Source organism: Periophthalmus magnuspinnatus, chromosome 14 (assembly GCF_009829125.3).
Source record: "Periophthalmus magnuspinnatus isolate fPerMag1 chromosome 14, fPerMag1.2.pri, whole genome shotgun sequence".
NCBI lineage: Eukaryota > Metazoa > Chordata > Actinopteri > Gobiiformes > Gobiidae > Periophthalmus > Periophthalmus magnuspinnatus.
The window spans coordinates 22,138,091-22,165,439 of record NC_047139.1 but is presented as its reverse complement, the minus strand read 5'-3'; the positions used below and the strand labels follow the sequence as shown (position 1 = coordinate 22,165,439).

Here is a 27,349-nt window from a genome sequence, read left to right as displayed (position 1 = left end):
TGAAAAATATTGATGATTGATGCCCGTTTGCGCATGCAAAGCCCGATTTTGCTCAAATTCGAATCAGTTGTAAAACATTCTGGCCTAATTCTAATGTTTGTGAAAGAATTAAATTTGGCGCGACAGCGCCCCCTACAGAATAACAAATAAATTTGTATGGAAGGCTGAAAATTTAGTTTTTCTAATTGTTACCAAATTTGACACAAAATTCCATTGGGTCATCCCAATCAATAAAGTCAATCAGACCCATGTGTTTTTTTGCACCGTGTTGCCATGGCAATGCACCAAAGTGCCAATGTTATCCTAATGGGAAACCTTCCAATTTTTCCCATTCATGGGAAAAATATTAGTTTGATGGAATAATGTGAAATTTGGCACCATGACTCTTCATGTCATCCTGATCAAAAAAGTCAATCAGACCCAAGTCATATTTTTCACTGGGTTGCCATGGTGATGCGCGAAAGCGCCCATGTTATCCTAATGGGAAAATTTCCAAATTTTCGTACATTTCAAAGTCTAATAACGACTTATTGTCGTCAACGACGAACACAAAATTTGGCACGGTGATTCTTCAGGTTGTCCCCGTCAAAAAAGTCCTAGGGGCCAAGTTTGTATTTTGCACGGTGTTGCCATGGCAATGCCTGGAAAACCCATGTTTTTGCATTTTGTGCATCAGCACTTCACATGTGTTTTGACTTGTTTGGTGACAAGTGCAGCCCAAAGCCGCAATAAAGAAGGGACAAGTGGCGCGTTAGCGCCACCCACAGGGAGTGCCGGGTCGGCCGAGTGCGAAGCACGGCCCGCGAGGGCCGTTCGATGCCGCTTGCGGCTTTAATATTTGTATTGTATTCCTCGTTTGCATTACTTTTTAAACCTTTAATCTTCACAATGGTCTCTTTACATTCATTCTCATTGTTTGCATGTTGATGAGGAAATATCTTACCACACTGATCACACTGGAATGGCTTAACTTCAGTCTTATTTGTTCAAAACCTTAGTCCACATTGGTCACAGCTGTAGGTGCTTTCAACATGGCTCGTCATGTGTTGTTCAAGACCTGAGGATTTTGAAAAACTACATCCACATTGTTTACATATTTATTCCCCTTTAGTTTCTTTTCTGTTTGAAGAAGACATTTGCATTACATTTGTTCTAAATGTATTCCCACATTGTTCACAGCTGTATGGTTTCTTATCAAAGTGAGTTATCATATGCCTTCTTAGACTACTTAATCCAAAAGTTTCTAATCCACATTGTTGACATTTGAATGTTTGTCCAGTGTGAACAACTGAATCTATTTTAAGTCTTTCTTTGTGTGAAAAAGCCTCATCAGGTCAATCAAATTTGTATGTTTTTCTTGAGTGTGGGTCCATATGTGTCGTTTGAGGACATACGTGTGTAAAAACCTTTATTACAATATTTACATATAAATATTGTGAACAACTGAATGTATTTTATGGACACTGCTGTCCAAACTACAGATTCCAGACTACACTGAGGACAGACAAATAGGCAGTGGTGGATGAAGTACTCAAATTTGGTACCTAAGTAAAAGTACAGATACAGAGGTAAAAATTTACTCAAGTAAAAGTATCATATGAAAAAAATCTATTTAAGTACATAAGTACACACTTAAAAAGGTACTTTAAGAGAAAAAAGTAAAAGTATTAATGTTAATGTGAAAGTGTTAATTTATTAAACTGCAATACAGCAGCAGCAATACGAATAAATTTCTTAATTTTTCTAATGACTTTTGTGTTTTCACGAAGCCAAAGGTTGAACTCAAACGTGGTAAAAATAACCTCTCAAATCAAAAGTACTTTTTACTTTTCAGTCCAGTTCAAAAGTGTAGTGGAGTAAAAAGTACAGATACCTGCTCTCAAATGTAGTGAAGTAAAAGTAAAAAGTATCCACTGTAAAATGTATTAACATTAAGTACAGATACCTGAAAATTCAGCTTAAGTACTTTACTACTTGTATAGCAAACAACAAAGTTAAATCTGTCAACTGGACAAATCTTGTAGGAGTGAAGACATTTCACTGCTCTTGGATGAGCAGCGAAACGTCTTCACTCCTACAAGATTTGTCCAGTTGACAGATTTAACTTCGTTGTTTGCTATGGATCAGACCTGGACGACTGAGGGTCTACACAGACTTTACTACTTGTACTTCATTGCCTTCTGCCACTGCAAATAGGTACAATATTTCCTTTTTAATTTCAGGTTTCGCTATAATATTCTTAAATGTATCCAGACATGAGTGTGGTCCAAACTCTTGCAGTTTGCCTTTGACATGGCTCCTCTAAAGGTCTTTGAGGTGAGGTACATTTATGAAGTCCTTTCTGTGGTGTGGGTTTCTGTTACTTTGTGCATCCTTTGGTGAATTTTTTGTTGGTTCTCATTAAAACAGCCCTCAAGTCCAAGTCCCAAGTCAAAGTCAAGTCCCAAATCAAAGTCCCAAGTGCTTTGAGTTTCATTTCAAGTCTTAATAACAAAAACAAACCCGAATAGCTTGTATTTTTACAATGTGATCATGATTATATATAGACAGCCCAAATCACAGTAAGTAGCGCAGTTTAACGAAAATGGATCACTTGTTGATCATGCCTGTGATGGAAATTAAAGAGGAGTAAACCCTTTTGTATTTCATAACTCACCAGGATTCACAAACAGATTATTATTCATCAAGATATAGTATTTTTCCATAACTGTATGTGTCTTTTAACTGCAGTTCATCCACTGGTTGTTTAAAAAAGAGCGAACTAATCTTCCTCTTTTGTAGTCATACTCGTTCTGCATGGCTCCAGATGACAGATACAAGCGTCCTAAATCACACACACGTTATTACACACCACAGGATACACACAACAGTACTATTACACTACCAGTATAAGTATCAACATGAAGCACCTCTGTATTCGAACGCCGCATCAACCTTGGACACATCAAACTCTCTGTAAATGTATTTTGGATAGCCGTGATCCATTCTGTCCCTGCGGTGGTTATAGCTGGAGAAATAAGAATAAAAATGTCAATCAAATTTTATATTCTTCAAAAATTGCAATATTTGACAGACTGATCACTTGCCTCCAGTACATATTGTTTACAAAAAAGAGAGTTTTGCTGGAGAAGCTCAAATAAACAGCAGCGTCCACTTTCCTGACATGTACAGGCAGACCGAGGTTCCTAAGGGGTTTGGGGTATCCAGGCTGCACAGTGTTTCTTATGATTTTCCAGTACATCTTGCCTGTAATAAAAAATGGCACTTATATGAAGAAATGCTGTATATAGTAAACATTAAAGGCCCTGTACCAAATTTGTATCCATATATTTGATCTGCATTAGTCTCTGGTCTCTGAAAGTTGTGAAAAGCGCTTATAAATTCATCACAGTGGATAAATACAATGCTCGGAATGCATAAAGTAAGTGAGGAATAACTTTGGACCACCGCAAACTGTTTAAAATGAACTATTACTGTTATTCATATTTTTAGGACGGTAAAAATCAGGTACAGAACCTTTAAATATTATGGAACTTTTACCTTCAAAGATAATCACGGTGCTTTGTCTACCACCACTGAGCTCGTAAACAGCATCAACTTTGCTAATTTCCGGCCAGAGACTTTGGATTTTCCTCGTCCTGATGCCATCCCAGAATGACCTCCTTCGCCAGTAATAGCTGTGACAAGCATTTGAGCATTGAACAGTGGTTCACTTACAGTTTCACTTACATGTTTTACTAATTATGACTTGGTTTGATGGGATAGTGCCTGTGGTAAATATTTATCATAGTTTTACATCAGTCAAGTGACAGTTTGTAGAAAAAACGCTGAGAAGAAGAGGTGTAAAAAAAAATACAGGAAGTCCAATTTTCTGACAATTTAAACATTAATTTAACATAATAAAAGTGTCTGTTATTTTTATTAGTGCAATCATAACTACTACGCAATTTATATAAGTTTTGTTTACATCATAGACTGTATAAAGACATGGACTAAGGGAGTGGGATCTCACCCATAGCATTTGCATATTTGGAATTCTGACCGCGTGTATCATAGCAACCAAAGAGCCAATCTAGAGCAGGGCTGCGCCCCTTTTTGCCTGCACTACATAGCAGGAGTTTAGCAATGCTGTCAATCAAATCTCAAACAGGAGCGACCTCGGTGAAAGAAGGCATCTGATTTGTCTGTTATTAATGTTCATATCTTGATTTACGCACACAATACTGACATAAAAAAAACAAACAAAAAAAACAAGGGTCATGTAGAGTGCGTTAATATGAACATTTTAAGACCAAAATGATGAGTCTGACAGTGGTAGTTACAGTGAGTGAGTGGGGGTGACAGTTTTTCTGTAGAGTTTGGAAGCCCACCCATGCTCACTTCCTATTTGGAACACAGTGGCTAGCAGGTTAGATATGTGCATTTATATATACAGTCTATGATTAACATTATGGTTGCAAGGAAACAGTTATGGAATTAGCTTTATGCCTGTCACATCTACAGCTCATGTCCAATCAAGAAGATAAACTATAAAATAAAAAAATTTAAAAAATCCGTCATACGTTAAATATAATCATGTTAGCTAAGCTTTCATATGCACTTTATGGTACATTTTTTATACAGTGTGATCTTACTTGTCTTTAAAGAAGTACAGAGTATTGTGGATGGTTGTAGCTGCATCCAAAACCAGGTCCGGGCTACACCTGTCTGGAGCAGGCTCTGGTGTGGGACTGGGCGCAGGCTCGGGATTCAGGCCAGGATTTAATGTTGGTTCAGGGGAGGTTCCTCTGATACCTCAAAACAGATATGTGACAGTAATGTACACACTACAGTACAATAGTAGATCTGAATGTATTTATAAATTTGATGCTCATATTGATTGGTACTCATCATTAAAGCGTTTACCTCTGTTATAGTTGTTTCTTTCTCATTTACCCTCTCGAAGTTGTTTCTGGAGTGATTTGTGCACGTTTGAACAATCTTTAATCACTTATTTTAAAGGCACCATAATACTGATCAAACCCTTGTTTTCATCACCACTGGAATACATCCACTGTTCTGTACGTACTTCGTTCTTCAATTAAATTTACTTAATTGATGATATAAGAAGATTTGGCATTGCTTAGTCATTTTGGTACAAATGAAAAAAAAATCCATTGCCTTCTAGTATGATGTGCAACTCCACGGCTGTTTGTTGTGATGATGTTTACAGCGACGTCAGCTCCCATTGGGCACTGGTTTTGTGGTAATCTAACATGGAAGTCAGCAAACTTGTTTTTCTTATTAAGTCATTTTAGGTGAATATTGTGATTTAAAATGTGCAAATTATGACATAATGCTCCACAGGTGTCATAAACTATAACTATATAACATACACAATCACAGTAGATCTGTTTTAAGTCTGGGCAGTTACTATTTTGTCCACACTATGTGTCATACTTTTTTCATAGTGTGGCTGGGGTTACAACTTACACTCAGATGCGATTTATATGTGAAATATGTTTTTTTCTTCATTGTTATGCATTTTTTGGCTGGTGTGACTTATACTCTGGAAAATACAGTATCTAATTTGAACTAAAAATAAGATTAATTTATGACTGAACATCACTTATAAGTTTGGGTTATTTTAATATAGATGTTTAGAGCCAGTCCTCTGAGTTCAGATTTTGGATGAGGAAATTTGACTTTTTTGTGTTAAATGACACTGATTATAAGTCTGTCCTGTTTATGTTCATGAAAAAATTTAGATGGATCAATATGAGAGAAAAATACATGTGCCTCTTATGCCCCACTCACCATAGAGAAGCTGTATGCCTTGTCTGTCGTCCTCTGGTAGAGTGAAGCCCTCAGTGTTCACATACTGATACGTGGGAAACATTAGTGCTGACTGAACCTGGGAGTGAGCTAGACCCAAAGCATGGCCAAACTCATGAGCTGCCACCAAAAACAGGTTGGCTCCTGCAGTCAGAGATTATTGTTCCAACATGTACACAGCAACACAGCAAGTTTAACTCAAGTATGCAGATGTTATCGTTATTGTGGCTGTGCCCAAAGTCAGGCTCAAGACCAGAGGTGATAAAGGCTTTTCTGTGACAGTGTTCAAACTATGGAACAGCGCCCTCTGCCTGTCAGATCCTCTTAGTCTTTATCACAGTTTAAGACTAGACTGAAAACCTCCCTCTTCTCCCTGGCATTTAATACTAGCTACACAGAATATCTTGGTGTGTTATTGTTCTTTTCCTATGTACCGTGTTGTCTACTGTATATAGTTGTTTTTTGTTGACTTGTATGTGAAGCGCTGTGGTCAGTTGAAGTTGTTTCACATGTGCTATATAACTAAACTTGAATTGAAAACTACTGAGTTCATCTTAGTCTGTTTTACTATGTCTGCCATGGTGCCTCCTGCCCAAGTCTCCCACAAATTTTTATCTCTAGAGAATTTCTGGTTAAAAAGATTAAACAGCAGAACCTGAAGAAGTCAAAGTCCAGGATTCATCTGCATCAAAATGAGTGTCGCCTCCATGGCCTTCCCCCGGAGAGAAAGCATGAGCCAGCGTCCCATTGGGCCCGTCAAAGGGGAAGAAGTCTCCATGTGCTGGTGTGAAAGAAGCGAAGCAGTGAAGCAGGTAATATAAGTGAACTTTAAATATACATTCACAGGAGTCATTCATTACATTTGGCCTTGAACATGACCATGATGTCTGCTGTTCCTGAGCGGATCTGTCTGAACTGCAGAGGAGTCACATCACTGTAGAGCTTCAGAGCTTTGACCAGAGCCCTGTCCACCTCCTCCTGGCTCATGTCCGCTGTGTAGTCAGTCACCCTAAGGAGAAAGCTCTTTCATAACATGTTTTTCACAGTGTAATAGTAAACTTTGGTTTTTATGTAGCTGCCCTGGGGTAACACCATCATCTCCAGCCACCTGTCACTCACGCACACCTTATTTTCTTTAGTTCTAGTCAGATTACTGGTGGACACTGCCTTATATCTGTCTAAAGGGAGGAGCTAACTACCCTGAAACTAAAAATACCTATTGTTTACAGTTTCTGTTTGCAGGCTAGGTCTATTGAGCTATACTAAGTGTGTACTGTGCCTGAGACATACTTAGCACATTTATTCCAGCCTCTAATGAATGATTTTGCACCTATTAGCATCTGGCTAGCTCTATTGTTTTCTTTGTTTTGGGTCTGAGGATGGAGTTATAGCTGGGGGATACATGATGTCTAAGGCCCCCATGCCTGTTCAAGGAAGGATTGTCTTTCCTTTAACTTCCCTCTCAAACCATGTCTCTTCTTTGGCTAAGATCTGTACCTCTGCAAAGGTTAGTGGCTAGTGGCTTTGAGATGGAGATGAACAGCAGACAGCAGAAAATTGTGATATTATCGTACAATGAGTCATGTACCATGTAATGAATTGAATTGTGAGGAACCCTGCCGTCATTTCCAGCTTCAGAAAACAGGTTCAGGTGTTCATAGTTACATATTCACCACAACAAAACTAGAACTATGCCTGAAACTAAACCTAGACTAGATAACAAGTAAACTAAAAACTAAACTAAAATCATCAAGACTAAAAAGTGTGAAGGCACCTCATATGTTAAGGCTACAATTTTTGAGGACTATATGTCATTGTGAAGTGTTGCAATTGTGACTACAATTAATGTTCAAAAATATGACCTGCTAAACTAAAATGATATTCCCATGCATCTCAGAACATGTTTGTAGAGGTCTAAAACTACAGAGTTGCCATTTATTTCTAAAGACATGGTTATTGTTTTCAGTTGGCATTCTATTACCTCAATAATAATGAATAATTTCGCCAACTCAAATAGCAAATTCGATTTGATATTGATATATTGTACGTTATGTTACCTATATGTGATCTCCTTCTTGTCCCACTTGGGCTGACCGTCGAAGTACCCATATCTGGCCACATCACTGACTCCACAGCGAGGGCGGGTCATTATATCCAGGGTGGTGGAGTCTAGCTGTCCTGTGACTGTTATCCCAAAAAATTCTTGCATTTTCCTCAGGCTGTCCTCGAAAGAGTCCAACGAGCTTCGGCTGACACTGCCCGGAGCGCTCACCCCCACATCCGAGTAGAATGAAGAGAGGTAGTCCTAGACAAGTGCACAGGACTTTAGAATAGCATGTACATGTTGTTGGACATAAATTGCTTTAAAGGGCTCATAGTACACTATTTTCTGATTTATGTTATAATGTTGTTTCCTCATCACAAACATACCTGGCTTTTTGGGTTTTGTTTTATTCCCACATGTTTAATGCACAAACCCTACATATTTAGGCTGAGTTCTCTGGTGCCGAGTATGGGTTGGTCAGCTCCTGTGCTAATGGAATGACACAAGAGCTGGCTGCGCAGTTGCTGCACAGAGCTTAATTCCTCCCCAGATCTCTTGCAGGGCTCCATATAAATGAAACATTGTTTTTGCTGAGGTGACAACATTCTAACATGACCTAAAACTCACATGAGTCAATTTTGCATAATATTGGACCTTTAAGGTTTATTATGTAACTTTTCAGGTGGAGTGTCAGTCACTTGATGTCTCCATGGATATATTATTGCGATTCCTGAAATGTATGCATTAAACTTATCTATTACTAACTTATCACTAAAAGATCAGACCTTAAAAAGTCTCAGTCTGATCCCCACAGGCTCAACACACTGAACAAACAGTAAAGTGTGTCCTCCTGTTCTATTCAGATTATGTTTTTGTTTCTTGTATTCTGTTCTCTCTGTGGTGTGTCTGGTGCATTCTTTTTGTGCAGCTGTGAAAACAAATTTCCCTGCATGGACAGTAAAATAACTATCTTTCATTCATTCATTTTTATTTCTAGATGTTTTACTACTTAAAAATACCATGAATTCTGACTATGAGGGATCGCCTCTCCACAGATATGACCTGTAATTTGGCGTGGTGTTGTCACCTGCTTATGTCCATGAAAAGATATTTCATGTAATACTGTGGAATAATCTAGGCGAAGCAGTAGCCAACAAGCAAGTGACCTCCATTAGAAAAATTCCACAGTGCAGCTTTAAAGAAGAGCATTTATTTTTCTCTGATTCTTCACTTTACCTGTGCTTTTGAGATATCCTCCTCTTGAAGCGACTCAGTGGGGACAGCGCTGCAAAATGCCATCACCAACATCAAAAGTGATAATTTTAAACAAACTACCTCCATGGTCTCGTTAGGATCCCGCTCAACACCGTGCAGCAGCAGTGTCCTATTTTCACCCCAGACAGAAAATCCAATGTGAGCAGAAAAATGAAGAAGTGATTGTGCAAGAAAAACATTCCGACAAGTGTCTGGGCAGGTCTATTTGAAAGCAGTCTGCACGGAGGGATATGGTCTGATAAGGGCTGACAGGAAATTAGAATGGGTCAAGGAACCACATCAGCAAAATCCTGAACAAGCTAGAGGAAAAACACACAGTACACAAAAGTAATAATAAAGTACTTAAAGTTTAAAGTTTATTTCACATCGCTTTATCTCATTACATTCCTTTTTTGAGTGACACAGTAAAAAACACAGTAAAACTGTAAAACAATTACACTTAGTTATCTCTTAAGAAACCATGAAGAAAGACTTAATACATAATAACAAACTGTTTATTAAGAAGGATTCAGAAGAACTATAGTAACTATATAAAGGTCTTATATTACACAAACTGTCTACTGTGAGATTAAAGTCATCTTATAATGTTGTTACCTCCTCAAAAATATCTTTATATAGGCCCTTTAAAGAGGGGGTATTACACTTCTATGTGGTATTAAAGAGGGGGTATTACACTTCTATGTGGTATTAAAGAGGGGGTATTACACTTCTATGTGGTATTAAAGAGGGGGTATTACACTTCTATGTGGTATTAAAGAGGGGGTATTACACTTCTGTGGGATATTAATATGATATTTGTATAAAACATTGCATTAAAGTGTTTAATTAGTTTCAGTTTTTGACACTCTTAGGCCTCCTTCCTCTTGCTCACTCCCCCTTCAGAGCACTATCACAACACAATCAGCGTGCATCCTGCTAATGAAACTACTGCAAATCGCACCAGGTTTGTGAAGTTGTAGTGTATTGTTTTGTATCCTGCTTTAGTTTGTTTATGAAAATGGGCAGGAGTGCTGCAGAGAGCTTCCTGGTTATACAGGATTGTGGGTGGAGCCTTGTACAAGAGGCGTGGGATTGTAATAGCAAGATTACTCAGCCATGCAAGAATAGCATATAAAAACACTTTAAATAATATTCTAAGTCTAAATTTCTAACTATAAGCCCTTCATTAAGTAGTAAGTAAGCCTATATCCTTCTTAATAAACCATTAGTTAATTAAGACTTTCTTCATGCTTTGTTAAGGCTAACTTAAGGCTAAGTTAAGTAACAAAATAGAGTACTTCTTCCACCACTGAAAACAACTATTGAATATTTCATCACAAAGATACATTCAAATATTTATATAAACAGACCACTGACTGGCAGTGCCACAGTAAATATTATGTCAAAAATAAGTATAAAAAATAAAATATAAAAAATAATCATATCTAAAGGTGCTTTAGGGTCCACCACCTGCTTGTCTCCATTTGCTTTCTCAAAAATATTTCACAGTAAAGCATTATAAACTGATCTTTCCCCACAGAGACAAGCAGGTGATGCCAGTAAGCCAAGTTACAGGTCAGATCTATGGAAAGGTCACCCTGCTCACAGTAAGAATGCATGTTTTTGAAGCTAGGTGCTAAATATATTAGTTTATTGCCACCAGAAAAGTTACATAGTGCACCTTTTGTCTCTACATTCGCAGTCTAAGGTTGGATACAGCGCAGGAAGTAGCCGTTTCTGAGCACCCGGAACAGTCGGCCAGATCTCAGGCTGTATTCAAGCATGTAGGGCCCGCTGTAGATATATGTGAAACCTGCAACATGAACAGTGTTAGCATCAAACTCTCACTGTTATTCAGCCTGTAATAATCAGAAAATAGCGTAATATGGGCCCTTTAAATACATTTTTAAAGTATTGCTCCCATCTCTGCACATTTGTGAACATATACCTCTGTACTGGAACGCCGCTGTCACTTTGTCGGTCACACCTGGGAATGATTCTTCCACTCTTTTAGGAAAACCACTGTCAACTTTCTGTTTGCTTTCATCGTAACTAAAAACAAAGAGACATAAATGAGTTCTGTGAATATTTCAAAGCATGAAAACAGTATCAACAATAGTATTAGTGTGTGGCCCCTACCTCAAATAGTAATCACCGACGAAGAACAGCGTCTTTTTGCTCTCCATGTCAAAAAGCGCAGCATCTATCCTCCTCACCCATCTGGGCAAACCCAATTTGCTCAGTCTCTTCGGGTAGCCAGGGACCGGGGTGTAGCCAGTGAAGGCCCACACGCAACGACCTGAGCACGCAAGATCGTACAGTAAATGGACGCCATCTGCTGGTTTGATGGTGTATCAAAAAACTTGGACAAGCAAAGTGATAATATTTTGTACATAATACTTAAGTTAAACATCTATAATTTTATGTAAAAAATCATGTTTTCTTGTATAGGAGTGCAACTATTTTAAGATATTTGTTCAATCCCTCAGTCGTCCAGGTGTGATGCAAAGTAAAAGAAAATTTCAAATCTGTCGAGTGGACAAAAAGTTGTAGGAGTGAAGACGTTTCGCTTCATTTCAGACAGATATAAGGCAGCGTCCACCAGTATATCTAACCAGAACTGAAGAAGCATCTTGGATGAGTAGTGAAATGTGAAAAGTAGTGTGTTTAAAGTACTCATGCTGCTAACATATCAACACTATTCACTTGGTTCTATTTTCCAATAAGGGGAATCAGGCACATAAACCAAGTATTCAAAAGATGTTAAAAAAAAAAAGAAAAAAAAAAAGTACAGTATGGTTAATATATTTCCCATTGGCTGTATTTCATTATATTTAAACAAAACTTGAAATACTTATGAAATACTCAAAAAAGGGTATAAATTGAGTACTATAAATCACATGTCCCCTTTGCCCTATATTGTTTGGCTAACATATTTCTACTGGCTGTATTCCATTGCATAAAAAACAACATGAATTATGAAATACTAAGGCAAAAATCATATAAATTGAATAGTATAAACCATACAATATCCCTTTAACCAATATCCCTGCATATCACTATCACTTTTTCCTTCATGTGTCGCTGTATAGTCCTACACTTGTTCATAGTTCCAGTAATGTCTCCATTTTTTTTAGCTAAAGAACTTGAAGTTGAGTAGTTATTTGTGCTTCTTGTGGATTATTGGAAGGGCATCTGCTGTAAATGTCAATATTAGTTTCGCACCTTTGAAGAAGTAGACCCGGTCGTACAGTCTGCTTTCATACGCAGCGTCCACACTAGAGGGAGCACTGGGCCACATGTTGGTGATGAGGCTCTGTCGCTGTGTGTTGCTGTGAGGGCTTTTACGCCACACAAAGCTGAAAGAAAACAAATAAAAACACATCAGGAACTTGCGATTTCGATTTGATTGCGATGAATCTTGAAGCCAAATTAGGAGCCAAAAACGACTTTATTTTTTATACTTTATTTATACCTGTCTTTGAAGAACAACATTTCTCCTCTCAGAGTTGTGACTGCGTCCAAAACCATGGTGGAGTCACATGCATCGGGCGTGCTGGGAGGAGGAGGAGGCACACGCTCAGCTGTCCCGGGATAAGTCTCAGTGTTTGGACCTATATCACAGAAAACAGTGTAAACAGTAGGGCTGTGTGATGAAAAACATGATTTTCCTTCATTTTATTTCATTTTGTCTTATCAAAAATAAGAATAATATTTTTTTTTTGATTGGCTGAGGCTGGACCCAATGACACCTAAAGATGCAGCAGTAGAATGGGACTGAAAACTCCATCCATCCATTTTCTTCCTCTTATTCGGGGCAGGGTCGCAGAGGCAGCAGACTATGGGGCTAAGTCTAAAGGACTACCAGGCTTCCCACACCCCAGACACTTCCTCCAAAAGATCACTTGGCAGTTATTCTGAGGCTAGGAGTATATTAATGCAAAGATAGGAACAATAGATAGATGGATGGATAGATGATGGATAGATGGATGGATAGATGGATGGATGGATGATAGATAGATAGATTGATAGAAAGATGATGGATGGATGGATGGATAGATAAACACATTGATAGAAAGATGATGGATGGATGATGGATGGATAGATAAATAGATAGACAGACAGACAGACAGACAGACAGACAGACAGACAGACAGACAGACAGACAGACAGACAGACAGACAGATAGATAGATAGATAGATAGATAGATAGATAGATAGATAGATAGATAGATAGATAGATAGATAGATAGATAGATAGATAGATAGATAGATAGATAGATAGATAGATAGATAGATAGATAGATAGATAGATAGATAGATAGATAGATAGATAGATAGATAGATAGATAGATAGATAGATAGATAGATAGATAGATAGACAGACAGACAGATAGTCATTTTTTTTTCTTCAGCTTTACTCCATATTGTTTCGACATATTACACAGAATATTTGGACTATGGGCTAAGTCAGTACCATAGAGAGACTGGATGCCTTTGACGTCATCCTGGGGCAGAACAAAGGTGTCTGGGTCTCTGTAGGAGTAGGTGGGGTACATGAGAGCGCCTGGGTCGTCAGAGTGGGACAGGCCCAAAGAGTGACCAAACTCATGGGCAGCCACCATAAACAGCACATAGCCTGGAACAAGATGGATTAAAACATGCAAGTTTTATTTTATATATCTAAGTAGAGATGGAAAATTAATACAATAGAAAACTGACCAGAATTTGACCGAGTAGTAAAGTTTTCATCATCGTCAAAATGTGCATCTCCTCCGATACCAGAAGAAGGGGCAAAAGCATGGGCCAGTGTGCCATCAGGGCCGTCGAAGGGGTAGTAGTCTCCATGGGCTGTGGACAAAAGTAATAGTCGAATCTGATTTACATCTGATTCAGCAACTGTCAGGGTCCTATCTGCTACTGTTTTCCCTGTATTTTTCCCCTCCCTTCTGTGTTTCTCTCTCCTCCCACCTGGGCATTGGCTTACCTGATCTGGCAGCTGGCACCCCTGGATCATATCTATCATGAAAACACATGACATGCTCCTGGTATGTTTGCATGACGTGTTTATCACCTGGGATGAAATATTATGCAACAGCCCTAACAACAATCACCTTCAACAATCATCAAGATTTAAGGATGAATGTCACTCAGCTATGCAGCCTCGTCCCCACACAGAGGCATGATATAGGCAAGTTCAAACTCAACATATAATATGTTTGTTTGGCATATGGTGCATGAGTAAGAAGTGCTCACTGATACTGAGTCAACCAAGGAACCTCTTCATTGTCTAAAGACACGCTCTGTGTATTCACTGATGGACTTACGCATTGTGACAGCAAAACCTCCCACACACAGGTCTCCATAAATTATAGATAGGAAAGTTGAAACTTATAGCTTATAGCATGGTGTTTGCTGGTATATGATGCATGAATAAGAAGTGCTCACTGAAACTGTAGTCTCTGTAGATTAAACAATTCATTCCCAAATCTCAAACTAACTCCAAAGTTTTGTTTCCTGTTGTGATCAATTTTATCCCAATAAAATAATCAGTTGAATAGTAAAAATTTGGTTCACTAAGACACCATCAATCAATGAGTGGACTAAAGCTGTAAAGGCCTAAAGGCCTACAGTCCTGGTGCTTACAGTAGCGTCCAAATGAGATCATGATGTCTGCAGTTCCACTGTAGAGCCGGGTGAACCTCAGGGGAGTGACTTTGGCCCAGACTTGTAGAGCTTTTTCAATGGAAGAGTCCACCTCTGATCTGGACATGTCGGGAGTGTAGTTCTCAATCCTGTCACAAACCATATAATATAATATATTATATTGTAAGTTATTTTTATTTGTTAAAGGGGGCATCTGATCTCACATTTATGTGTATAAGCTTTAACCATGTTACACTGGTGTTTTCTCATCATTAGCTTACTTAGCTTAACTTATTTTGATTAATTCCTGTATCATTTTTGATCAAAACTTTACATTTGTTCATTATAAACAACGATTAGATCAATGGTTAATCGCAATCAACAAAACAACTTGTCTTTGTTATGGTTTAATACAACACCCAACAAAGCCATTATATTTTCTTATAAAAGAAAAAAGAAAATTGATTAATTAGTTCAAAATGTTGTCTGACACTACTGCAGAACTAGAACAGGACCAAGCCAATGCACCCAGACTAAACTGGGAACTAACCAGGACCAAACCAGGACTAGTGTGAACACAGCCCCAGCACCAGTTACCCTCATGATATTGAACTGAACCACTAGTACAGAATGTGTAACACAGTACATTTTAACATTTTGATATTCCCCACATCCTCATCAGACCCATACCTGTAGGCAAGGCTGTTCTTCTTCCATTTCAGATCCCCTCCGAAGGTGGAGTATTGAGCGATGTGTCCATCTGGCACCCCACAGCGCGGCTTCTTCATCAGGGCCACAGTCTCGTTGTCCAGGGTCCCAGTGATGCGGAGCCCAAAGAAGCGCTGCATCTCACTCAGCTTTTTAGTGATGGGATTAAAGCCCCGCTGAGCTACACCCGGCTCCTCAGTCAAATTGTAGAACCGTTTCAAGTAGTCCTGAAATATAAATGTTTAAGGATCATTATGTAAGTCATTATGTAGTCTCCCTGGAAATGTGATTGTTTTGCTTTGAATTTTCTGCAGTATGGCATTAAACGTTTGCCTGCGAACCAGAACACACACTTGCTGAATATTTTACAAAGATATAAGTCTTGTCACAGTTACATTTCTCTGAGTTTAGATGGGCGCGGATCAGCCAGTCGAGGACAAGTATGGTCCTCTGTGTCAAAACAAATATGGCTGCTCATGAGGAAGAAAAGGGGAAAGAAAAGATCACAGAGGACTGAAAAATTGCATATTTCTGCAGAATCAATCAGAGAAACCCTAAACTCACTAAAGTATGAGGTGGGAAAAATAGATTATGTTTAAAGCATTATGTGACCAATGAACTCATTCATTGGTCACATAACGAGCCTGGCTCGAGGCACAACGGATGGAGCAGTGACCAGATTGTTATCCCTTTGTATAAAAGCACAGGCCAGTATCAGTCTGGACTTGCCCGGCAAATGAATTCAGATCTGTGAGTGGACCACGCTCACAGTAAGAATGCACAATTTTAAATATATTCTTGAGCGATACAAAAACACTTGTAATTGAATAAAGGAAGATAGATAAGTTTAATGCCATTGTGTGGAACATTCTGGGCAAAGCAATAACAAATCCATAGATAAGCACACAGCAGACCCCCATCCAGAAAAGTTACATTGTGCACCTACAAATATAAGTCAAGGCAGGTTTATTTGTATAGCACAACTTGTACGCAAAGTCATTCAAAGTGCTTTATAGAATAGGAAAGACATTAAAATCACAGTACAAACATATCAAAACATGAATAATCATAAATATCATAATATCATCATAAAATTAACATTAAAAGAGAAATTAAAAGAGAAAAGTGCAAAATAAAACCCTTTTAGTCATATGCACAGCTAAACAGAAGTGTTTTGAGTCTGGATTTAAACATTGTCAAAGTAGAGGCCTGTCTCACATCATAATATATTCACTTTTTGCTCAATACAGCACAAATATTGAAAACAAATATAGTATTCATCGTATTAAGTCTGTAATATCACTACATAATTTGATAGTATGGAAATAATCTTCAGCAAAATTATTGAGATTATAATTTTTGCCATGATCATGCAGTTTAACAGTTATTACTGATTTGGAAATACATAAATAACATACCTCTGCAAAATGTTCATCTTGGAGCGTGATCTCGGGGGTAGGAGCCGAGTTGACAGCAACTTGAAGCGTCACTAGAACAAACACAGTGATATAAGTCTTCATTGTGTTTCATAGGAATGAAATGTAGCGGGCCAGACGGAGCAGTTTTATAGACTAACACAGTGATGAGGAGAGGGGGTGTGTCAAGGAACTTCCAAACATGGATTGTTGCTCAACTTCCATAAATGGAAAAAGCTCCTTTTAGAGATCAATCAGTGTCATTAGTCAGACTGAAAAAATCCAGAATATCATTAAATAATATCCTAAAATCCTACATCCCAAAAATACATAATTTGATAAAGGAAATGTGTTTGAGTAGACGACTTTATTATCCAAAAATGCGGTTAAAATAATGCTCTGTGCACCATTTTGACCTTAATTTGATATTTTAATAACCTAAGGGCAGGTTTGATATTGTTTGACTGAACGTATCCAGCTGCACAATGACACTGTTCTAAATATATTCTTTCAGAAACAATTATAACTTTAATAGCTGAGAATTTTACTCCTTTCAAATTTGAGAAAGTTCTGCTGCTCGCTAGAACCACATCATTTGATTTATTCTTAGGTGGAGTGTAAGAATAAAACCTGATGAACTAACGTTTATCATTATTATTATAAAGGAAAAAGACTATCTAGAAATGTCTTAACATAATTTCAACAAATTAAAAACTTGATTGTACTTGGCCAGTCCCAAAACATGAAAAAGCTTTCAAACAGCAGTTTCACATCAGATTCTTTTGATTCTTTTGATAGTATTTAAATACAAAATAGGCTATACTGGTTAGCACCTAATTTCCCTCCTCCTATTTTATTTTAAAATGGATAAAACTTGCATTTGCTCCCCGGCAGCTCTTCAAATCCAGGTGTGCTATAACACACAGGCTGACGTTGATGGTTCCCTCTGCATTAATCACCAGATATTACACAAAATGTGGTTACGCTCATGAGCTTTATCAGTTCCATAGACTTTGTATATGTGGCCTTCAAAACAAACAAAGCTGTTCCAGTCAAGGGATGAATGTCACTTAAGAATGTGCCCTCCAGCAAATGAGATGATATAATCAGCAGTGTGGAAAGATCTGAAGAGTTTGAAACAGTGGTGGAAGAAGTACTCAATTGTGCTACTTAAAAAACAATGATGATTAAAAAAAATCCATATAAGTGAAAGTATATAAGTACTCCTTTACTTATGGAATAAAACGTTTTTTAAAAAGTAATTATTACACACAGATTTTGAGAAATATTAACGATCCTACATTACAAATTGACTCTTTGAGCTTTTAGGCGTATCAAAATGCTGTTTCCTCATCAAAAACAAATCTGGAGTTGTGTTTTGTTTCATTCAGACATGTCTGAGTTACCCTTTATTATTAGTCTGTCTACATCTTCAAACCTCAAAATGTTCTGTTCTAACTTGTGTTGTCAGCAAGTGGTAAACCAGTAAATATATTCTGCATTAACAGTAGTGCAGGTGCTCACAACACAAGTCACAACTGCGACCTGCACCAACTACTGGCCCTGCACCAACCACTCACGTTCTACCCATTAGGTTTTAACATCTGTGCCAAGTGCCAAAAGCGCAGTTTTTGTTACCTGTAACAGAGGAGTTGAAGAAACTGTGTGTCCAATGTGGGACTTGTACAATGTCTCACAGTCAACGTGTTGTGTTTAATAACATCCACATTCAGTCACAGTCTGCAGCGTCCTCGCGTAAAGTTGAAGCCAAACACATAATATGAACTAAACTCCGCCAAAAAACTCCTCCTCGGCCCTGGTAAGTGTAATTCCCAGGTAAATGTGGTGTAGCAAATATATCCATGTGGAGCGCGTGTGCGTAAAGATGGAGCCAAATGAGTCCGCATAAAGCGCCATAATCATCCTCCTGCACTCAGGAAACAGCGCAGTAAAATCCAAACAATCGCGTGCTCCGCAGCGCTGTTTTTATTATTAATGGAAATAAGGAGAAAACAAAAGTGAACTCAAGCGCGTGTATGTCCACATGTGCCTCATTTGTGCGCGCGCTCGTTCGTTTGGTTGTGCTTTTGACTTATAACTACAGACATCACAGACTTCACATACTCTGCGTATTTTAATAAAGGAATTATAGTCATAACGTAATATTTTTGTTTAATATTTGCCATTAATTTAAATTGTTAAAAAAATAAAATAAATACAATTCTTGGAATAAAATGAGATGTAGCGCTTCTATTTAATCTTTAAATGGTTCTTTTTAACAATATTTACTTTTATATGTTATTGTATAAATTGTTTTTAGACTAATATCTGTGGGGGAGAAGTCTTGATTACGGAGGGCCTCTATAATCTTCTCTATTAATGGGACGCACTGGATTATGTGTTTAAAACATTTAACACTTTTTTTTCTAATTGAAAAAAATATATATATCTTAAAAAATAATAATAGAAAGGCTTACATGGAGTTGTTAGAACAACTGAACACGTGTTGATTTTGTTTTCATATTTTCATATTCAATATTTTATACAATTTCACACATATTTTATTTGTAAATAAATTAAACAGTTTACTGAATACTTTTTCATTGTTCAAATGGCAAATATTTTCTAGCCTCATCATAAAACATAGTTATTGAATTTATGATTGGGTGTCGTCACAGATCCCTCTGAAGGACTTTCCATCGAAATTAATTTTTAATATATATATATATTTTTTTTTTGTTGGACCTCTTTTTCTCTCATTTCTGAATCCTTGGTACTGAAATTATGGTACTTTAAATGTATTATTGTAAACAAACGTGTATTTTTATTTCGACATACCTCCTAAGAATCAGCCAGTAAGAGAGTGATCATTTTTCCCCGAAGTCCCTGAGTTTTTATGTTTTTACATTTCATAATCTGTGTATTTTATTATGTTTTTAAACAATAATACACAGTGAAGTAGAGAGTCTGTAGTGAAGAGTAACAGCTTCATAAGACACACTTTGAACTGCAATAGTTTAAAGATGATTGTATTTATGAGCGGGTTTATTCTCTGCATTTGCTTTGCGTGTGAATTGATAGAACTAACTAAATTTTATTTTAGAGGAGCAGACAAGTCTTTATTAAATCCTTCAGTCCTGTTTATTCCTATGGATTTATTCACCACAATAAGTATTCAACAAATGTGTGCAGCTTTAAAAAAATAAAATTAAAAATTAAAAAACTGCTTTTGTTTTGCTTCCACGTTTGGACACGTGAGTCAAATCTGACGCTCACGCGGCTCACGTGAAAGTGACGCGCCGCACGCGGATGGGGTCGAGTCTGCTCAGGGGACACATGCTGCTGCTCAGGGCACAGCGTCGCGTAATTTGGCTTAGTTTGGTAAAATAGTGTTCATTCGCCACTCCTCCGCCGCAGTGCGCACAGAGCGCATATGTCCCCCCGACAGTGGAGTATGTGGCATCATAAAAGCTGATTGTCTTAGTTCGTTTTGCTCTCTGTATACTTTAATTCATTCACAAACAGTCAAAATGTGTTATCATGACTGAAAAGTTTTTATTCTGCATTTTCTCCTGTGATGCTAAATTTATGATTATTATTTGTGTTGTGATTTATTTATGTTTTCATCTGTTGTATTTTGATTTTAATGTCTTATTCAAAGGTCTTAGTATCATTCACACACGCGCCCACAGCACAGGACTCACACACACCGACAACAGCCGCGGAACTATTATTATTTTTAAAATAAACTCCATAAAAAGATTCAATCGTTGCTGTCTGTGTCCTCTTCACCTTTTTGTCGCGGGCCATATTATATTTATAGTTAGTTTATATTTATTATAATTATTGATTTACTTGTGCTGTTTAAACAAACCCTGTACTTGAATCTGACTGCATTTATATTTATCAATAGACCTAAGTTTAATATCTTCCCGGCATGCTTTGCCCGCGTGTCCTGCTTTTGTTCTTTTTTGTGTTTTTCTTCATCATAGTAGACCAAGTAAAAACGTTTAGACCTGGAGATGGTGATTAAAATCTGCGTTTTTGCTGAACGTGTTCAACTTTTTAGACAACATGACTGAAGAACTGAAGTTTCCTTGTTTGATGCAGCAGTATGTAGCTCTCCAGTCTAGTCCTCTGAACACGTGTGGAAGCTCATGAAGAGGACACCACCACCAGACACAAACCAGGTCCTTCAGGTCCACTTTAGGGCTAAACCAAGTCCATAACAGGACACTATGACTGCTACAGTAATTCTCATGTTAAATGTGTGACTGACAGGTCTACTGATCATTGTGGTCCATTCATGTCCAAACAAACATGGCCGCTTAAGTTTAAAACAAGTATTTTATTTTATATTATGACAAAGATGATTCATGTGACAAATTCCAAACGGTCTACAAAACATTTATAAAATTATAATTAAATAACAGTAGAAAACGCAAGAAAGGACTTAAATAGATCACATACATGCTGATAAATAAATGTGCCCAACAGTAGGCCTTCATCTTAATGAAAAGTAAACTCAGTGCATGACTCATAACACGCAGGCTCATCACCCTCCCTCAACCTCAAGACCCTCCAAGACCCTCCAAAAGGGAACTGTATGGAAATCAAATCTTGCATGAAAAGTAAAACTGAGCCATAGTTGTAAACAAAGGTATGGTAAACAAAAACAAGTGCGTTTCATCTGTTGATCAGTGCAAACACATTTATACTGTTATTTCACTTCATCGTTGGAAGGTTCTAGTTGGTGATGCATGGCAGGAAGTAGTTGTTCCCGAGCATTCTGAACAGATGCCCACTCCTCAGACTGTACTCCAGCATGAACGGCCCACTGTAGATGTACGTGAACCCTGCAACATAAGAGCCACTGTTAGTCCACTATATATTTAGAGCTTTGCAGATGCAGACAGAACAGTAATAATCCCAGCCTAGTGAAGCATGTGTGAGTGAAACAAAACAGGAGGTAACCACATTCTAAGATGGCTAAAATCTAGGCCAAATTAGAGTCACGTTTGTGGTGATGCCAGTGGGGTTTTAAGAGATTGTAGTTTTGCTTTATCGATTTATTTTAGTTTAATATTGTTGCTATGCTGTACTGTACCTCTGCACTGTGTTGTGTTTGCATGTACTCACCTCTGTACTGGAACGCAGCAGTGACTTTGGTGGTCAGACCGGAGAACTTCTCATCCGCATTTTTAGGATATCCCTGCTCCATTCTTTTGCTGATCTCATCGTAACTGCAAATAACAATGAGATAAAAATTAGGATCTACTGTATGTATGTCACTAATAAATCACTTTTTTACAAATACTGATTGTTTTTGGTTTCTGATTATTTTCAAAAGCAAAATATGAATAACTTTTGGTTCTGATTTATTGAACAGAAACAACTTTTGATCTGTGACATTTAGAGGGCCCATATGACACTATTTTATTTATAATGTTGTTTACTACTCCAGGTGTGTTTTTGATGAGGAAACAACATTATAACATGGCTTAAACCTCACATGAATCCATTTTGTGTAATATGGGACCTTTAACACAAAAAAATAGCTAAATTTATTCCGCCTGAATAAGTCTGAATTCTTTTAATGACAGTGGATTGGATTTAGATCTCTCAATAAAAAACAAAGCATAATACTGACATGACTGAATCTCGATCTTAATAACAGTTTGATTACATGCATACCCTAAATTGAAATGCTCACCTGTAAAACTGAGTGCCAACAAAGAACAGAGTCTTGCGGGTCGCGACGTCGTACAAGGCAGCGTCTATTTTCTTCACTGTTTTGGGAAAACCAAAGCTGGAGATGGATTTTGGGTAACCTGGCTCAAGATCGTAAGCACTGAAGGCCCAAACCTGATGACCTGTTTAAATATGGAAAAGTGAAAAAGCTCTATATTAGTTAAAAATTAAAAACATTCTAGATGTAGAGTAAATGAGAAATAAGTTGGGTGGAGCATTTTGGTTTGTATATGTCTACAACTCTGTGTCAAAATATCCGTGGGTTTACCTTTGAAGAGGTATAATCTGTCTGTTTCCTGGCTCTCGTAAGCAGCGTCCACACTGGAGGGAGCGTCAGGCCAGAAGTTGTTGATAAGGGTCTGCTGAAGCTGGTTACTCTGAGGGTAGTTACGCCAGAAGAAGCTAGAACACAGAACAGAGCACACATTTATATTGTTATATGAATGGTATTGTATAGTGTGTCTGCGATCTACTTATCTACATATACAGGTTATTGCTTTGCTTGAATTGTTTTGAATTATTATTATTATTATTATTATTATTATTATTTTATTTTATTTTATTTTATTTTATTTTATTTTATTTTATTTTATTTTATTTTATTTTATTTTATTTTATTTTATTTTATTTTATTTTATTTTATTTTATTTTATTTTATTTTATTTTATTTTATTATTGTTTTCAAAGCAATGGGAAAAAGCAGTTTAACACTACACTATAAAACATTCCAAGCAACACTCCATTGAGACAAGCAAATGGCAGACTCCCCACCACAAAAAGTTACACAGTGCACCTTTAACTATTACAGGACAGTAATTCAATGAGGTATAATAATTGTATCGACTAACGTTTACATTGATATTATGACAAAATGGTACCTGTCTTTAAAGAAGAGCATTTCTCCTCTGAGGGTGGCCACAGCGTCCAGCACCAGTCTGGAGTCACATGAGTTGGGAGTGGTGGGGGGCAGGGGGTCGGAGCCTGAACCGGAGTCTTTGTCTGGGTTTGGTCCTATAACATAAATAAAATGTTAGTGCCTCAACTTACAATATCACAAATCAGAGCTCATTTTACCGCCGTAGTCAGTGTTAAAAATGGACAGAATAACTAGAATGTAATAGTCTTACCATAGAGAGACTGGATGCCTTTGACATCATCCTGGGGCAGAGCAAAGGTGTCTGGGTTTCTGTAGGAGTAGGTGGGGTACATGAGAGCGCCCGGGTCTGTAGAATGGGACAGGCCCAGAGAGTGACCAAACTCATGGGCAGCCACCATAAACAGCACATAGCCTGCAACAAGATGGAGATCAATCAGCACTGTTGAAGCTCAAAGCCATGAATAAGGCTAACGTAATATAAGTAAACTAACCTGAAGTTGAACGATAGGTGAAGTTCTCGTCATCGTCAAAATGTGCATCTCCTCCGATACCGGAAGAAGGAGCAAAAGCATGGGCCAGTGTGCCATCAGGGCCGTCGAAGGGGTAGTAGTCTCCATGGGCTGTTGGTGATAGGAAAATATATTTAGAATCAAATACTACAACTACTGCTATTACTACTACTTAAGTTTTTTGAGGATTTTTTGTCTTAAACACAAACTTGTACTTGTGCTTGAGTAATTCTAGCCATGTAATTAACTTTAAAATCATAGGAGTCACTGAGTACAGTTCAAGTCGCAATCGTCCCAATGCACATTTGTATCAGACTTATCTCAAATACTACTTATATTGTAGTATTTTTCATGCAAATTTGGCAGCAGTTCTTGTACTTGAGCAAATCTTTTATGCATGTAACTGTACTTTTGTTTGAGTACGAATTTTCACCAATACTTGTTATTCTCAGTACTTACAGTAGCGTCCAAATGAGATCATGATGTCGGCAGTTCCACTGTAGATCCGGGTGAACGTCAGGGGAGTGACTTTGGCCCAGACTTGTAGAGCTTTTTCAATGGAATCATCAACTTGTGCTCTGGTCATGTCTGGAGTGTAGTTCTCAATTCTGATTCAAGCAGAAACGGGGAATAAGAACATGTTGCATTCACATGACATCAATATTAAACTTTAAAATTGAGCTGGAGGACAGGTCAGAACTCCTAGATCCAACCCCCTAGTTGGCATATTTCTTCCAAAACAGTGATTCTACCTTATGGTTATATTATGCCCCTGCCCTCCATCAGGAAATTATCATAAAATTCTCCAACATGAAACTTTTGGACATGGCGTAGAGTGAAGAGATGCCTACCTGTACGTAAGATCGTTTTTCTGCCATTTCAGATTTTCCCCAAATATGGAAAATCGTGCCACTTTCTCATCGGGCACACCACAGCGAGGCTTCTTCATCATGGTCATAGTGTCTTCATCGAGGGTCCCGGTGATCTTGAGTCCAAAAAACTTCTGCATCTCCCTTAGCTTTTTGGTGACAGGGTCGATGCCTCGTCTGACTGTTGGACCTGTTTCTTCTGTCAGGTTGTAGAACTTCTTGAGATAATCCTATAAAAAGCAAAGCAGGTGGGTATTGAAATTAAACTGAAACCAAGGATTTTAGAACAAGTTGCCCTGAAACTACACATTCCCAGTGTTTTATAAGTTGTTCATTGCATTTGTTTTATATAGCGCTTTTTGACACTAGAAGAGGCTTTACTTTGCATTATTCATTCATTTTACACCTGGTTGTAAGCAATTATTGTCACTGCAACTGCCTTGGCATAGACCCATGGAAGCAAGGCACTCACACACCACAGGGAACGGTGGGTGAAGTGTCTTGCCTAAGGATACAATGGCAGTATGCACTAGACCCACTGATTCTCCACCACAACACCTGGTATTCCCAAGTTTCTCATCCCGGTACTAACCAGGTCCAAACATGCTTAGCCTCCAATATCAGACAAGATTCTCAAGGTGCTAAATAACTGTATATAACGTCTAAAATGTATAAAGAAAGATAATGCAAGGAAATTCCCTCACTGTCCCACACAGTTTGTATCAGACTCATAAATATCATAGAGGTACTTACCAGTGCAAAGTCCTGTTCTTGCTCAGTAATGGTGGACAGTGGCATACAGTAGACTGCAGAGGCCAGGCTCAGAAGCAGCAGGCTCAAGCTGATTGCTTTCATGTTTCTGTCTCGGTTGTGTTTTGGTTTACACTCTGAGTCCTGCTCTTTTATAGGCCAGGTACCGCGGTGTGTTGGGCAACTCCACCGTCACTCACTGAGGAAACACTCCTTTTATGTAGACAGGAGGAAATGGTGGCTGCTTTACTCATACAATAAAAAAAAATTCCAAAACATATATTATAAAAAGTATGACAACTCCATGACTGTTCACTTTACTAGTAATGTTTGTTTAGGAATATTTTTAATTCTTAGGTCCATATACAAAATAACCAATATGAACATTTATTTATTTAAAAGAGTACACTGTGAATAATAATATGTTATATATGCATTTAAATTATGTTAGGACTGTTGCCATAGCGATTAACTATTAAATCTTTTTCTTCCAAAACTGTAGTATGGTGATCTGTGAATGTAGTTATGCTTTACAGTTTGTTGCAGTATTATTGGTGTATATTTACTCATATATATGGATTATGGTAGTAAATTGTCTGCTTAAACACATATTCTGTCCAAGATAATGAAGTACTTATAATGCAGTTTTCATTCAGCACACTAAGGTGGTTTTGGAGGAGTGCCACAACTGCAAATACAGACACGTTCGATCACGTCATAACTACAAAAACGTATTCCAGTAATCCATATCCACGGCCACTAAGAGATTAAGAAGATAAGACGTATTCCTGGCCACATCATAGCACCAAATCTAATTATGAATCATTAAATACATTTTACTCACCTTTTTAATTCACAAATGTCAATCATTTTTATACTACATGAAATAACTGTTGCAATGCAGTGAATTCACACAGATACAAGTTAATTTCCACTCAAATATGTTGGTAAAATGACATAACATTTTTGTTTTAGTGTTTTATGGAAAGCTACAATTTGGGTTTGCTGTTGCATAAGAGTGGACATGTTTATTGAGTAAAGCTTTGGTCAGGTAACTTCCCCAATTCCAAGTATTGTAACTGTACCAATGCAAAATTATACAAAACCCATTTAATATAACAAAATGGCAGACAAGAGACAAAATAATACTTTAAGGGGAGCTGTATAACTTTTGATTTCATGAGAATGTTATTGCTTCACTTAGAATCCTCCACAGTAAGATATTAAACACATATATCTTGCTTTTATTCAATTACATGTGGTTTTAGTGTTCACAAATATTTTCAAAATCACATCTTCAAATTGAGCAGACTCGCCTCTCCACAGATTTAACCTGTAACTAGGCTTGGGGATGTCTCTCGACGTGTCTCCGTGGAGATTTAAAGGCTTGCAGAATATTCTAGGCAGTGCAATAACATCTCCATGGAATCAAGCAGGTAGTGTACCCCCACCAGAAAAGTTACATAGTGCTTCTTTACTAATATACATTACATTAAAAGTCCTATATTACGCACAATTTACTCGTATGAGCTTTGTGCCATGTTATAATGCTGTTGTCTCATCACAAACAGACCTGGAGTTGTTTTGTTTCATTCACACGTTTGAATAATAGTGCATTATTAGTCTGTCTGCATCTCCAAAGCTCAAAATGCTCTGTTCCACCTTGTGATGTCATGAAGCAGAAGTTTTCAAGTTAACAGCTACAATTTACC

General features: G+C 37.7%; 3 protein-coding genes across 3 annotated transcripts in view; 1 reads left to right on the top strand and 2 right to left on the bottom strand.

The window, feature by feature from the left end:
* nrip1b (nuclear receptor interacting protein 1b) overlaps positions 1-27,349 on the top strand; it is a 238,871-nt gene that overhangs the window by 29,002 nt on the left and 182,520 nt on the right. The gene's annotated exons all lie outside the window — the stretch shown is intronic.
* Positions 1,089-16,988, bottom strand: LOC117381305 (uncharacterized). Its single transcript, XM_033978244.2, has 20 exons — positions 16,885-16,988; positions 15,449-15,693; positions 14,759-14,907; positions 13,835-13,963; positions 13,590-13,751; positions 12,588-12,726; positions 12,338-12,471; positions 11,252-11,411; positions 11,061-11,164; positions 10,819-10,925; positions 9,095-9,334; positions 7,872-8,119; positions 6,675-6,823; positions 6,470-6,595; positions 5,797-5,958; positions 4,635-4,794; positions 3,541-3,677; positions 3,087-3,246; positions 2,910-3,007; positions 1,089-2,824 (listed from the first exon to the last, which is right to left on the bottom strand). Exons 1-20 carry the CDS (start codon positions 16,984-16,986, stop codon positions 2,721-2,723), a joined length of 3,015 nt encoding a protein of 1,004 aa, XP_033834135.2. The 5' UTR covers positions 16,987-16,988; the 3' UTR covers positions 1,089-2,720.
* mmp13a (matrix metallopeptidase 13a) lies at positions 21,561-25,754 on the bottom strand. The gene is made up of 10 exons (XM_033978243.2): positions 25,641-25,754; positions 24,870-25,117; positions 24,478-24,626; positions 24,001-24,129; positions 23,760-23,921; positions 23,511-23,643; positions 22,901-23,034; positions 22,595-22,754; positions 22,021-22,124; positions 21,561-21,737 (listed from the first exon to the last, which is right to left on the bottom strand). The coding sequence occupies exons 1-10, from the start codon at positions 25,740-25,742 to the stop codon at positions 21,628-21,630; spliced, it is 1,431 nt and encodes a 476-aa protein (XP_033834134.1). The 5' UTR covers positions 25,743-25,754; the 3' UTR covers positions 21,561-21,627.

Coding starts and splice junctions, on each gene's coding strand:
- mmp13a (XM_033978243.2), bottom strand. CDS start 25,742: ATGAAAGCAATCAGCTTGAGCCTGCTGCTTCTGAGCCTGGCCTCTGCA. Junction 23,922..24,000: donor CACCTATCGTTCAACTTCAG/GTTAGTTTACTT, acceptor ATCTTGTTGCAG/GCTATGTGCTGTTTATGGTG. Junction 23,035..23,510: donor ATGCTCTTCTTTAAAGACAG/GTACCATTTTGT, acceptor TCTGTGTTCTAG/CTTCTTCTGGCGTAACTACC.
- LOC117381305 (XM_033978244.2), bottom strand. CDS start 16,986: ATGAAGACTTATATCACTGTGTTTGTTCTAGTGACGCTTCAAGTTGCT. Junction 14,908..15,448: donor AAGAACAGCCTTGCCTACAG/GTATGGGTCTGA, acceptor GGTTTGTGACAG/GATTGAGAACTACACTCCCG. Junction 2,825..2,909: donor TGCGGCGTTCGAATACAGAG/GTGCTTCATGTT, acceptor TGTGTGATTTAG/GACGCTTGTATCTGTCATCT.